Genomic DNA, 15,754 nt, shown 5'->3' with positions numbered 1-15,754 from the left:
ATGGTCTGTGCTATATTGTAACTACTTGAGTTGTCTCAGAATATGATAAAAAACCAACTACTACTCACCTAATGATGGCAAAACATATTAAGATATTTGAAAGGTACTATTGATCAATGCTTGACTTTAGAAAGTCAAGCTTGGTAGTTTTTGTGATGCTGATTGGGCTAATGCTCAAGATTGCAGAATTGTTACTGGATATAGTTTGTAACTTTCTTGTGGGGATCCACTAATCTCTTGGAAGAGTAGAAAACAGTACAGTTGCTTTATCTACTTGTGAGGCTAAATATATGGCTTTGCCTGCTGCTACTCAAGAAACAAAGTTTTTGTTACAATTACTGAAAGATATATCTGGAAATAAATCTGTCAGTGGTTTTACTATGTATTGTAACAATCAAGGTGCCATAAAACAAGCAAAAAATCCTGTCCAACATCAGAGATCAAAACACATAGATATTAGATATCACTTCATTAGGACAGGTTCTGAGAGCTGTGATACAATTTGTGCTCAAAACATTGTTGATGTGTTCACCAAACCTATACATAAAATGAAGTTGTATGAGTTTATTAAAGTTATTATGGATCAATGAATAGTATTCAGGCTGAAATACTTTTGAGTTAGTAACTGTAATAGGAACTTTTGTTTAAAAACTAATGGGTAGTAGTTTATTGCATTTGTATCCATCATTAGTTTAAGTTGGGGTGTCAGGTTATAAATGTAATTATATAGTAGGCTCGTTTATAGTCATCACTTGGGCCTTTAAAATGACGTATTGTATGGTGGCGATTTCTGTGTTGGGTCTATATGAATAAACAATGCAAGGTGGCTGAGGTGTGGCTTGTCACTTGTTCCAGGTGTTATAGAAATTACTCATTTCTATACTCCACCCTATCTGTCCATGTCACCCTTGCAAAGATGTCCCTCAATGCAACACATATATGCACTTAATTTTTTTTCCCAGCATATATTGAGTAGTTCATTAAATGCTTTGTGATATTGAAATTATATATACTGGATAAGTACTTACCCATAAATGCACTTACCTGAGCAAACTTCATGTAAGAGACCAATTTTAATTGTTAAGTCCACAGCTCATCTTGAAAGATCTAGACTTTTCATGGAAGTTTTGAGGAAAAAGTGCATTTTGTGAGTAGTCAAGTTTGATCATGAAATAGGATAGACATATGCCCTTGAATCTGATAGACAAAAATCACTGGGGCTGATAACTTGGGAGAGACAAGGCAATAATAGCTTCAACTCAATCCTGGTGGTAGTAGGTCTCTAATTGCTAGTGGCTACAGTGAAGTCAAACCATTCTTCCTTCTCAGTGGAATCAATGGTGAAAGCACAATTTCGTCCTCTTGCGAGATTGGAGCAGGATGTTATATAGCTAGAGATGTTAAAGCACAGTGTTATGTTATAGTTTTGGAGAGAGACATGGATAATATTGATATGGTTTATAATTTTTCAGACCAAGAGAAGATGACAACCCTTTCAGAAGCCCAACCTGGGATGAGATCAGAAACCAAAGAGACATGAAGGACTTACAAGATTCCCAGGAGATGTAAGTTAGTTGTTGGTTCAGTACCTTCATCATATTTTCTCTCACTCGTATTCTGTACACTACATTCAAGTATAGTGTGACAGTTCCTACCACAGACTGTGATAAAAATTCTGTTCTGATAAGTAAGGGGATTATTGATACTGATTCCAGTTTTATCCATTCCTTATGCATATACTCACCCTAATGTAACATGCTCTGTTCTCCAATTTCTTACACTTACAAGAATTTAAAACACAAGATAAATAAACTCTAACTCTCTATTCCAGTAATGTTTTTGATACTTTGGTGAGAATGAATGTATCTTGTATTTTGTTTGTGCTGTACATTTACCTGTGGACATTTAATAGAAATTGGTTACATATTGTGTATATTCTAAAAAAGGAAACATGTAAATAAGATCATTACCAGACAAGAATAACTATAAATGCCGGTAAATGCTTATCCCTGCAAGACTGGCATTGATAGTGAAAGTCCATCAGTATGGGAAGTGGAAACTGGTTGAGAGAGAGGCAAGGATTAAGATATAAAAAGAAAGCTCTTGAGAAAGGGATGAATCTCATAATGTCAGCATCCACAAAACATAAAGGCTCATCACCTCAGATGACCCTGGCTTTTGTCATTTTGTGTGTGCTAACTTTAGCAGCAATTTCTGATACTGTTGTTAATTGTTCCAGAAAATTATGATATGGGAAGGGGATGAGGATCAAGACAACAGCCAGAGATAATGTTTTGATTTTGAAGATACAGAACCAACAAAGAGCCATTTTGAGATGCTCAGATGTTATTGTTTGTTTGATCATAGCCACACACAGGTGGTCAAGGTGTTTGTACACTTCATTTTATTTACCTGCTGGTAGATTTGAATGGAAAAACATGACTACATGGCAGAAACACTGACAAATCCAACAGCAGTAATAGTATGAGTGAAATGAGGTGTATTGGCAGTGAAAGTTATCAGTTGAAGATTTGGTTGGTTGAGGAAGTTGATTAAATCCCAACAGTAGAATTTTCTTCTGGCTTTTTAAATTCATCTTAGAAAAGTTTGTGGACAGTAATGTCAGCCAGTCCTTGTGGGTGATCTGAACAGGCTTCTGGTATTTCTATGGAAATAAAGGTACTGAGGGAAATGGCTGTATGAAGGTCACCTCAGTGGACCAAGTCACTGAATAATGGACAACATGCTGAAGGTGCAAAAAATGTCTTCAGATATGTGTCTTGTGGGTTTTCTGGGATAATTTTTGTACTTGCTTTCTCATTTCACAGAATTTTGCAAATTGGTATTAGGAATAGAAAGTATTTCCCATAAGAAAGGAACTGTCTCATGAAAATAAGTTCTTGACACAGTTTACCCCATAGTAAACATCCCATAACATGATAGATATAATTATGAAAATATGTCTCTAGGGATAACTCTCACAACTTTCTTTTGCACACTGCTGAAGCAGTGTGCTTGGGGGCACAGCAAGTGATTGTATGACTGTCCAGGTGCTAAAGAAACAGTAAACACTTTCCTTAGCAGTGTTTACTATTTCCTTAGCACCTGGACAGTCATACAATCACTTGCTGTGCCCCCAAGCACACTGCTTCAGCAGTGTGTAAAAGAAAGTTGTGAAAGTTATTCCTAGAGACATATTTTCATAATTATATTAAAAAAAATTAATATAATTCATTATATTAAAAGAATTCATGATACAGAGAATGTGACTGATTGGCCAAGGGTAGGCTGTGACTGATTAGGAACAACAAGGATTGTGGGAGGATGCCACACAAGATCCCACTAAAACATAAGGGGGATGAGAAGCATCTCAAAGTTATTAAATTAAATAAATGATAAACAACTATGATAATAATAATAATCACAATATGTAATAAGAAAAGAAAATTAACTTCTTATATATACATACATAATGTGATATAGCCCAGCCACACCTTAGCTGCGGCCTTGCAGGGAATAAAACAGGAAAAATATGGGTGGTGCAAGGCACTCTGGGTGACATGCAGGTCACATAAGAAAAATAATTAAAGGTACATATGTGTATGTATATATATGACAAGACACAATAATAATAAGAATCATGTGAAATATGTGTGAAGTGTGTGTGGTGTCTTGCCACAAGCACTGGTCAAGAAACACAGAGCTGGTAAACCATTTACTGATCCATCAACTTTCACCAAAACACAAATTAAGTCAGTCACAGAACAACATGAACGAGAGGTCATCCTTGGCATCGAGAGCGGTTGAACAGGCGTGGGTGTGCAGCAGCAGAAGTCTGAGGGAACAGGATGGCAAAGTGACAAGCCAGAGCAGGGTAAAGTGAGGTCACTGCTGTGCGTGTATCAGGTGATGTCTGTCCTACCTTGTGATGTAGCAGGTAATGTCCCGGTCCTACCTTGTCACCTAGCCTTTGGTCAACAGCTGTGAAGGTGGTGCCCTCTTCTGGAGATGCTTCAAAAACCCAAGGTGGTGTTAACAATATAAAGCCAAGGAGAAGCTTCTTGAAACCAGCTTGTGTTGAGGGTTCAGGCACCATATGTGCTTATCTGTGTAAGTCACATGGAAATAATAGAAATAATAACATCATAGAACATATATGTAGCACACAAAAATTTCACAGAAACTATCCCTCCTGCAGGACAGCACAAGAATAATAAAAATCAATCCTACCCTGAAAAAGACAATCCCTCCTGAGGGACATAACAAAATATACAGACCCCTGGGACAGCAAGGAAAAAAAAAATTTACATGACAAATATGAAATGGGTCCCAACAATGTTTATACACTCCTACAACGGAAATTACAACAGAATGATGAGGTACAGGTGAAGACTGAAGTATTGGAGAATCAGGAGAGTAGGGGATGGGGACCTGAGCCTTCTTCAACCTGGCTACATGAACAATTTTTTAAACATTCAGAGATGGATCAAAGATTTTAAATTTATTACCAAAAAGGCTCTCAGTAATGAGAAAAGAGCTTGAAAATTTACATTTTGATTTTGAATGATGCAGAGGTGACTCTAAAGACAGTGTCATCAACACCAAGGGACACAGGGGTGGCTGTACTGTGTTCCTGACTAGTCTCTCTTGTATAAACACATGAATAGTTTGAAAAGTGTAGATATGAGACCACATAGTCAACTGTGGAAGACACTGGCACATGAGCAAGTATGTCATAAGGGAGATGTTTCTCTTCGCCAAACACAATATAGTGAGGATTCTTTCCTGTAGACACATTTACAGAATCATTAATAGAAGCAGGTATGTGCAGAAGCCAGTCCTCCCGCAACTCATGAAGTTTACCTGCAACATGCTGAAGGATCTCCAAAATTTTTCTATTATTCCATTCTACAAGTCCATTAGAAGCCATATGGTGAGCTGTGATAAAGCATTGTGAAATTTTGTTCTTTTGGCAAATGGTGTGAAGCACCTCATTCCTCAGTAAATCTAGAAAAGCTGTCAGGAATATCACTGATGTGATTATTTAATTATTTACATTCCTATCATCACTCTCAGTTTCATGTCCTTCATTTTCATCAAGGTTTGCCACAACTTCCCCAAGCTCACAACGTTTGTTTAAATACTGCATTATAACTGCTTGTCTTTTTTCATTAACTTTTTCATAGACTTCACTTAGTTCCTAACTTTTTTCTATAGACTTCACTTAGTTCATAGTTTAGTTTATGCAGCACAGTTAACACCACTCCCACCCATGGTGATTGATGTGTTTTTACCATGCAGAAAGTCTTCCATTTATTTGAGATTGATAATCTTCCTAGACAGGTAGCCAGCTGTAACTTTTTTTTTCTTTTTTTTTTTACTTCTTCCTTGCTTTCTTCTTGTGCCATCAACTCAAGCTCTGCATCTTCCACCATCTCTTCAGCAGTTTTTGGTTCTTCTTGTTGCAATATTTTTGCTACAAGGGCCTCATTAACTTCACCAAATCCTGGTGCTGGGATATTCCTGGCTGCCTCTCCTGCCTCATGAAGAAGTTGAGCCTTGCACTGCCATTTACATGAGTTGGGTACCGGGGTGGGAAGAAGAGGATGCGAATCATACATATTGTATCTACTGTAATGTTTTTCCAGGCTTCAATCATGTAGTCAATTTCATTTTTTACATTAAAGTTCTGCCAAGACTGTTTCACTGAGATTATGGCCTTGGGAGGGCTGTCTTGGGTGCTGGCTTCTGTGGGGCTGCCTCTGGTGCTGGCTGTGTTGGGGTTGTCTCTGGTGCTGGTCTTGGTCCTATCATTTCCTCTATTGCTTTCACTTCTTGTCTGTCTTTAGCTTTGCTTATCTCATCATACACTCCCTTGTAGTTTAGTAGCTTTCCATTGGCTTTTACTTCCTTAGCCAGTGGTTGAATAAGTGATGTGTTCGCAGGCAAGAATTTGGCTTTGAACAGCCGGGTGATGCCCAGCCAGATACCATGCATGCCCCAGGCATTGTCCATGAATAACAAAACTTTCTTGTTCAAATTCAGCTCTTTACGCTGCGTAGTGCATCTGGCACAAAATGCTTATCAGACTATTCAGCATACAGTATCATGTTCATTTAATCCTTAAAGTTAGATGCTCATTGAATGTCATTAAGCTTGCTCATATCTGCCCCTTTATAAGCTCTCTTGAATTTGTAGATAACAAGAGTCTTCATATGGTGAGTGCCAGTTGCATTGCAGGTGAGTAAAATATTCAATCTATCCTTTGCCATTTTAACACCTGGTGCCTGTTTCTCACTTGCTTGGATATAAGTTGATCTTGGCAACCTCTTCCAACAGGGGCCAGTTTCATCACAGTTGTAGACTTAATTCAAGGTGTATCCTCCCTACTTAATTAACTCTTGGGCAGCGGTGAAATATGAATCTGCATCAGCAGTCTTGGCTGAAGAACTTTCTCCTTGATATATATAGCCTGCTTAATGCTTAACCTTTTCTTAAAGTTGCCAAACCAGTCAGCTGAAACAGTAAATGGTGGAGCATCTTTAATATTTTTCTTTTTGCAGGTGGCTTTATAAAGCAATACAGCTTGATTTCTTAACTGGGGCCCACAAATACTGGCTTTGTTCCTTTAATCCACCACTCTGAGTGAAATTCTATCACAGCTGTAAGGCAATTGGTGGATGAATAATTTGTTGATAATAGCTGTGATGAGCTCAGATTGCCACTAAATAACTTTTTTACTACTTTTAGGTTTAGCCTTTATTTCATCTTTCTGTCTTTTAAAGTTTCTCACTGTGCTTTCTGGAAATCTTGTTTGTTTCTTAAAGGCCTTTTCAATAAGTTCAATCCCCTTGGCTTTGTTTTCCATGGAATAGCAGTTCAGTTTTTTTTTACCCACACAGTTGGTATGTTTCACAGTTTCTTTATTCTTCACCCCATCATTTCACCATTTCCTGAGAGTTGGGCCAGCATAGCACAAGGTGTAATCCACCACCAAATACACAAGATGGGAATTTATGTGATGGTACTGTGGGCAAGAATCATCTATACAGCATGGACATAGAGAGGAAACTGCTACTGGGGTCAGTGGAAGAGATGGCTCGAGTGGAGGAAGGATGAGCAATAATTAAAATAATTTCACATGGAGGATTTAGGCATGGTCCCCATGGAGATTCTCCAGCCCATCAACCTACTATGTCAGTTACAACACTCATTGGTCTGTCTAATAGGTTAACTATTTGTTGCTTCAATATGAATCTGAATACTACATTAATTTCTATAATAAGGATGTAAATTACTATGAATATATTGTTTCTTTAAGGATAATGGCAATGATTTTGGTGTATCTACTGCATCACAACACTGCTCTCCAAGCTTAGCAAGATCATAGAGTGACTGGCCACGGCCATGCACCACAAGTCAGGTGGAGGCAGGTGACCGAGGTGACCAAGGTCCTCTGGTGGAGGTCAGGTGGAGGCAGGTGACCAAGGTTCCTCTGGTCACCATCAACACAGGAAACTTGGCCTCCGGCATCTTCTCACCACTGTGAGGCACATGAAGGCGCCTCTTCACAGTAGTGAGAAAGAACTTATGACAAAAAAAAAAAAACTTGGAAGAAAATAATACATGACCTTGATTGAAAGTAAGGGTATTCTCAGATCATCATAGATGCAGCACAGAGGGTAGAGGAAATCCAAATCCCCAAGGGGGCCACATGTAAACACTCACTACAAAATAGCTTCACTATGACAAGGTCATGCACTCCCCTAAGGGGCGGCTGGTTTGAACCACATGCCTAGAATTATTTTGTTAGATTCAAAACACATGTTAAATATGAATATGTGTAGAGGTACAGTTATGTTGCTAGATGTGAATTTGTTAAGGTACATCCACACTATGCCTCATGCTGTGCTACATGATGCATTGTTGAAGTGGGTCAGGAGGGGTGGTAAATGTCTACACTAGAGGAGACACTACCTTGCATGCAAACCAGTAGCATCTGAACTGCTGAAGCTGCCGTGTGTATGAATATGGCCACTGTCAACACTGCTTGTCTAGAGGCACATTTGTAGTACACTGGGAACAGCTTGCACAAAGTTGAAAAAAGGAAGAAAAGGAAGCTTTGGTGCAAGGAATGGATTTCCAGGTGGATTGTAAAGGGAAGTTTTACACAGATTTTCTCTGAACTTGAAAGAGAATATCTCAGTGATTTTAAGAACTACATTGGAATGCCTGTGAATTCATTTTACAATTTGCATCTAGACTTGCATTCCTCACTGCCTTGTTTTAATTTTCATTTCTAGCTTGCCACAGGTATGGATGCTCTTTCAAGAGTTCAATGAACAGCTGAGTGTTCCAGCAAGTTCCCTTAATGTTTTGGTCTGCAATGAATGATGAACAAGCGAGTGGGCAGCATCTTCCTTCGTTGTCAGAATTCAACTGAGCCACCACGTGTCACCAAACCATGAAATGCCCACAGCCCAGACTCGGGTATGATGCACAGCATGCCTCCTCACTTGTTCCATATGTTGTAAAACTCTCACTGCAGTGTGGTGTGTAGCCCGGCATGAGGCATAGTGTGGATGCACCTTTAGATGCAAACTTGTGAGATACAAGATCCCACCACACAAAACAAGAAAAAAAAATTTCACAACTTCATAGCTCAGAACTTTCTGCATGAGCATTCAGCACATTAAATCTCAAGAAAATATAGGAAAACTGAAATCAGCATTCCTCTCAGATGAATTTATCACTCTTCCCAGCAGTTTCTTTGAAGTACAGAGCATTTTTACAATCTCCAAAGCAGAGACACATTACAGTCCACGCACATAAATCTTGTGCCCTTGGTGATGATGAAAGTGATGATGCTGATGCTGTTGGCGATGATAAATGGACCACATGCAAATTTGAATTCATGAATGATGAAGTCAGTTGGTGTAAGTGAGCCTGGACGTGAAGATGTAACTAATGGAACAGGAGCAGGCCCAGGAGGACTTGAAAATAAAACAGGTTACAAAGTTGCATAAGTGTTAGAGGCAGAAGGCCCTAAAGGTGATGAGAAAGAAACTGGTTGCAAAACTGTGGAGGTAGAGGGTTGAAGATAAAGGCTGAGATTTCTGAGTGGGTGGTGAGGCAGGAGAGACACGAGGTAAACGAGGGCAAGGGAGATTATCTGCACATAAGGGAAGGGTGGTCAGTGAGGAAGTTGTTTTGGCAATTCCATGATCCCTCTATCACTGTCTCCTACATCCAGATAAATTTCACTGTCTATATTCTCGGCATGTTCATGATGAATTTTATTCCATCTTACTGCATCTCTTTCTTTTTGACATATTTGTTTTTATTTCCTCTGTAAGACTTTCCCTGAAAAATATAAAACAAGGTTCTGCATTACAACACAAGTAATTCACTTTGTACTACTGCATGTTACATAGGTAACACATGCAATGTGTATGGCAACACCATTTACACAATATCCATCAGGAAATGGAGATTATTTGCAGGCAGCCTGAGTCACAAGCTGAAAATGACAAATTATCTAATGTTCAGCCTGATCTGGGAAGCATCAGCATTACCAATTCATTATTTTTGTGAAACTTACACTCATCTTTGACACACCAAAAACTGACACACTTCCACCAGAAACCTTATTTTTAATGAATTTAAATAATTTTTTTTTATGCACTTGTGCATTATTGCAGTTTTGCACGAAGACATTTTGATGCACACATGCATCTGGTGCTTGAGAGGGTTAAGTGCCAACAGTGTTAATTGCAACACTACTTGCTTGAGTATCAACAGTGTTAATTTAACACTGCAATGGTAACTGTAGCCACCATTTCTTCACATGCTGACTGAGGTGGGTTGAGTGATTTTTGCACACTACTAAGAAGACAGGACAATTGTATGTAGTGGTTAGGGCCTGTTGGGAGCCCCATTACATAAAATTTGTGCTGAGATGACCCATTATATACCACATATTTTTGCTGCCATAGGTTAACTGAGAGCCATCCACATACCTTTTCATAATCTTGTAACACTGCTGAGTGCTTCCAGGAGTGCTATTGATACACTACTTTCACCTTTTGGGTAAAGCTTTGTTGTCCAGATATGTTAAGTTTTAGCGGTTTCTCTCATCACCAGCTATTTTCTAAGTTTTATGACATTCATGAGGTTTATAAATCCAGTAAGAGAATATGTACATTGTTACAACCAGACTCAGCCCCTCTTTATAGCTACCATTAATTCGGGTCAGCTTTCACTAGACTACCACCTTCATAGCTTAGTGTGGGGCAAATAACAACGTGTATCCAGGCTGACGAGCTGGTCACAAACAGCTATAGACTTGCCCGCAATCTCACCATAATCCTGAATGAGACCATCAGAACTGTTACAACCACAAATCCAGTCCCTCTTACAGTTGCCACTCACTTGGATCAGCATCTCTAAGACTATTCTCTCTGTAGTCTAGTGCAGGACCTCCTTTAACGAAAGACACGAGTCCAGGTAACTTGTCATGGCTGCACACAGCAAATGCCTCTAGGTCGCCACCCTGCCTTACCCACAGGGAAAAATACAACACAAAACTTATCACACTTGCTGAGAAAGGACTTGCAAGTACATGTCCTAGGGAAAGACACACACAACTACTACACGACTAAGCACAGCCTCAATACAATACATTATGAGCAAACCACCCACAACAGCATTCACCCACTGCTCAATAAGATATTATGGCACCCTGCTTCAAGTTTAGCCAATCTTCAATTTCTCATAAGATAGACTCTGTCCCCCTAACAGTGACAAGTCTGGAGAAATGGAAGACTGTCAAACCCAAAGTGCATGCAAAAGATACCCTCTGGCCACAGAGACAGGAACACATAACAGGGGGTCAGTCACACTTAAAAACAAGGAAGTTGCTGGACTATGGCAAAGGAATGATACACAAGGGGACACCAGATCTCTAAAAAATGGACACCAACACAGCCAACGATCATGAGTGGGCTCCCAAAGGCAAATATGCCTGCCTTAGGCAACAAGAGCATCCCAAACCAAGCAAGACATATGAGCCAATGCACTAGTCAGAATTGCAAGGTGTATAGCTAATATTCCCCTTGGATACTGGGTTATTTATGCCCTGAAATACAGTTGCACACTGCTTGCTCTCTAGTACGCCCTCCTCTTACACGTATTGGGCCACCACTGAACAAAGGAAACCATGCTGGACAAAAGATGCGTCATGTGGCTTGGTCACTTGACAAGAGGAAAGGAAGGGGGAGAAATGGGGAGCTGGGAGGCTAAGGGATGCGTCCTACACTCTCTCACTCTTGCCTCTAAGGCATAATGGTATGGCCTATATATTTTCATAACATACATGAAAAACTTAAATTTTTATCTGGAATGAGTAGGGAAGAATACACTAAATTTACTACCTTACTCTGTCAACTTAGTGATATGTACCCTAGGCCTATGCACTTCATAGTCCTTGATCTTGTGCTTGCAGCATCATGGCATGCTGCTGAAGGAAACTAACACAAAAGGAGATTAAAGAGTTGGCTAACTGTACGTGAAACATTATGATCAATGACAGTGATGCATTTGCAGATGGTAATGAGAGCATAATAGATAAGCATTATGAGTCTGATTTTGATGATGATGAGTTGACAAGTAGTATCCTACCTTAATTTTTTGTTATCTTTAGATAATTTATGCAAAAGATGAGAAAACAAATCAGCCAATGCCAGCTTGTATCTTGAGCTCTATATTTGGCTGACACTGTATGATTTAAGAAATACACAACTAATTTCTCCAACTCAGTGCCACCAGCAACACTAAGGGACCCAAATGTCTTATGAATGGGAGGTGGTCTGCATTAAAAATAAAATTTGATTTACAGTTGGCCATAGAATTTGTGATTTTGCTGATTGTTCTAATTGGCACAGTACACCACCAGTATCATCTGCATTGTGACAATGCATGTGTATGGCAGGGAGATGTAATGAGTAGAAATGTTGATTGGGGAGTTTATCTGCATCTTTTATAATTTTTCCTAGAAAAATACAAATTAGGAGTCATCTCTGAAATTCTTGGGGAATTTATCAACATCTTTTATCATTTTTCCTAGAAGATGCAAATTACGAGTCATCTCTGAAATTCTGAAGCAGATTTACTTCAAATGAATTGCCTCACCATTTGTGGATAATATTCTCCAAGGTGAGAATGTTGTTTCCTTAGAATGTAGTAGTAGTAGTTTAATGACTGTAGATTTTACTTGGAATGGTCCAGCAAGTCACAGACGGAGTGAAGTTTTGGAATTTCAGGTTGGAGTGGAGTGGACTCTTCAGTGGTGTGGGGCTAGTGACATCATGGAAGCATCTAGTCTTTAATGAGAAGTTGCTTTTGTGGTATGGGTGGCCAGTTAGTCACATGCTAGGGTGTGACTGGCTATGTTGTTCATCAGGAGAAGAGTTACTTTTCTCACAGGGACATGGCATTACAAAACATTAGATGTGGGACTGTGATCGATGGTAATGACATGATACAGCATGTGAGCCTGAGTGAGCCCTGGTAACTCTACGTTACAGAGCATTCACAGGCAGTTGTAGTGATGAATTTTACAGTGTATGTGTGTGTTTCATTATAATATAATGTAATACAATGTATAGATAATAATTAAAGTGTAATCATATAAATTAATTTTGGAATTGCGAATGTGTCAGTGAAACTTGATTGAGCATCATTAAGTACCCAAAGATGAAATGTCAAACAAATATATGGTTCATGAAAGGTTAATTAATTGATAATATAATAATATTAATAAAAATAAAAAAATATAATAATGTGTCATGCCTCACTGTCATCAAATGAAGCTTTGTGTCACTTTCACATATTTTTTCTAATAAATAGATAACTTGTGTTTAAAAAAAATATACCTATTTTTTTCAGTCACTATACTTAAGACTTTTCTGAATTATCACTATATATCTGGTAATATTCAATAGTGCTTAGATCAAGATTGGAAAAACCCAGGGTTTTTTTTTACCCAACCCACTTTTTTGTTTTTTCATGTCCTATTTGTTTTTTTTGGGGGGGTTTACTTATTATTTTCTTTATTCCTCATATTTATTTGTAAATAAGTTTAGATAAGCAATTGAAAAATAATCTAGAGTGAAGCAAAAGGTTTGAATTTTTTTTTTTCATGTAAGAGGGGACTGGTCATGAGCAACAGAAATATAATAAAAAAAAAAAAAAAGAAAAGGCCCACTGAGGTGCTGGTCCCCAAACAAAGTTGAAAGCAGTGGTCAGAAATTACAGGATAAATGTCTTGAAACCTCCCTCTTGAAAGAGTTCAAGTCAAAAGAAGATGGAAATACAAAAGCAGGCAGGGAGTTCTAGAGCTTACCAGAGAAAGGGATGAATGAACGCTACTGACCTTCTCGGAAGTAGCAATATTTTTACATTATGTAATGAGGACTTGTGTTAGCCTTCGGTAGCCTTGTCTCAAGCGTATAACTTGTTTCCTTGAATCTTTTCTCAATAGACAATAAAGAAAAATGTGGCAACCAGCAAAGCTGTGACATCATCACCCCAGCTCCCGGCCGCTATATAAGCCGGCCCCCGGCCCAGAGGAACCTCATATCGGATCAAGGGAAGTGATGATGGACGAAGGTTTGACTGCGGTAATGGGAGGAGGTGGTCCTCGGCTAACACAAGTCCTCATTACGTAATGTAAAAATATTGCTACTTCCGAGAAGGTCAGTAGCGTTATTTTTCATTATTTCAATCAAACTTGTGTTAGCCTTCGGTAGCCTTGGGATTTCAGACCCTGCCTTCGTCCAAGGTAGAAGAACATTGGGAGGTGGAGCAGTCAATGAGGGAAAAGGTGAAAGGTAAAACCAGGAGAACACATGGCTAGATAAATACATTGTTAGGAGGTTATATGTTTAATGAGAAACACAGGAAAACTTGAGGTCGAATTCTGACCAAACCTTTACAAACAATTAGGTGCAATAAGAACATGTAACCTTTATACAGCGTAGGTAAAAGAAAATATGTTTGGGAAACCCTAGGCTGGTAACTGTACATGAGGTAGAATGCTGTGGGGACCTTTGGTCCGTACCTCTTCCGCCCCCCCTATTTTGTTTCAAGAGGAGGTGGTGCTTCGTCCAGCGACGAAACTCGTGGTTGTTGGTCGGCAGGAGATAAGGTACTTCCGGACAAAAACAGATGCGTTGTGCCAGAAACCATTCTCTAGAATGGAACACGGAGTTGAGTTCCTGAAGGCGGCAATGGAGTGACCGACTTTCCGGATATCGTGGCCAGCAGGAGGTATGGCTTGGGGGTCTCCGATCTTAATGGCTTGCGCCAGCCAGTAGGATAAGCAGCCGGCTTTGAGAGGTTTAGAGGACTTGGGATGAATGAAGACGAAATCCTCATGAGGAAGCGTTTGAGTGGCTGCTAGGTACTTTCTGAGAGCTGTGACTGGGCACAAGGGATGTGCGTTGCCTATCGCCTGAAAGGTAATATCCGGTGGTGTGGGATTTTGAGGGTTTTTGATTTTTGAAAAGAAAACTGGGGTGTGTTGGGAGCACTGCTTTGGTGTCGGTGAGGGAAAGGCCCGTCCTGACGGAGGCGGAAAGCTCACTGGCTCTGTTGCCGGAAGCGAGAGCGGTAAGGAAGAGCGTCTTGAGGAAGAGGTTTACTGGAGAGGCCAACTCAATTTCAAAGTCTGGGGAGGAGAAGGTGTCGAGGATCCGGTCTATGGACCATTGTGGAATTTTTTGCTTAAGTGGAGGGTTGCGTAGGAACTGGCTGCGTGCCAGTAGCGAGAAGGTGTCTGTAGAAAGGTTGATGTTGAAGGCATGAAGCATAGGGAGAGTTAGTTGGGACCGGTAGTTGAGGATGGTCCGAGGGTCTAAGCGGCGGACGTCCTCACAATGTATGAGAAACTCCATGAGAGTTTGGGAAGAAATGGTGGTCAGCGTCGGGGGAAGCCAGCGTTTGAAGGTGTTCCAGACTGACTGCGCCTGCCGAGCGGTTGAGGTGCGATGGGCTGTGATCAGGCGGGAGGCGACTGTGGCGCCCCATTTAGCTGAAAAAACTTCCTTCAAAAATGGAATGCGGTCCAGTTCTCGGAGGTGCGAAGTCCATTTTTCATTGGGTCCAACAGGTTCAGAGACCAGAGGTCGAGGGACCTGTTGAGGACGTATGGGAACCAGGGTTCCGCTGGGTACCACGGTAGAACTATCAGGCCGTGGTATCTGTAGGTTTGAATTTTGGACACGACTAGAGGAATGAGCCACTTCGGGGGGAATATGTAGATCTGGGACCACTGGTTCTAGTCCCAGGCTAGAGCATTGTGGCCTCACGCTCGGGGGTGAGGGTGGGTGTATATGAAAAGAGGTAGCTTCGAGTTCTCGCTCGTGGCCATGAGGTCGATCTCGAGGGGACCTCTGAGAAGTTAGAGCTGATGGAAGGTCTTCTGTGGAAGTTCCCATTTGAGGAGAGGATGGGAAGTACGGCTGAGGGCATCGGCCTTGGCATTGAGGAGGGTGGAAATGCGGAAGGCCTTGATCTTCAGAGAGCAAAGCTGGAGAAGGTGGACCAAGTGGGTCACCTGTGTTGGGACTGGTTGTGATTTCTTGTGGTTGATAAGGAAGCCAAGGCGGGATAAGACGGAAGCGGTAGTCATGTAGGCATGAGACGCAAGATCTGGAGATTTTCCCCACATTATCCAGTCGGAGTATCCAGTCGG

General features: G+C 40.4%; 1 protein-coding gene across 5 annotated transcripts in view; it reads left to right on the top strand.

Moving 5' to 3' along the window:
• Window positions 1-15,754, top strand: part of LOC135116171 (uncharacterized) — a 128,096-nt gene that overhangs the window by 13,748 nt on the left and 98,594 nt on the right. For all 5 annotated transcript variants that reach the window (XM_064033455.1, XM_064033454.1, XM_064033453.1 and 2 more), the window contains exon 2: window positions 1,473-1,565. In XM_064033455.1, coding sequence (XP_063889525.1) covers window positions 1,473-1,565 — 93 coding nt within the window. The remainder of the gene's footprint in view (window positions 1-1,472; window positions 1,566-15,754) is intronic.

Source organism: Scylla paramamosain, chromosome 30, assembly GCF_035594125.1.
Source record: "Scylla paramamosain isolate STU-SP2022 chromosome 30, ASM3559412v1, whole genome shotgun sequence".
Lineage (NCBI taxonomy): Eukaryota > Metazoa > Arthropoda > Malacostraca > Decapoda > Portunidae > Scylla > Scylla paramamosain.
The sequence above is the reverse complement of the archived record's forward strand: the minus strand, read 5'-3'. Positions and strand labels throughout refer to the sequence as shown.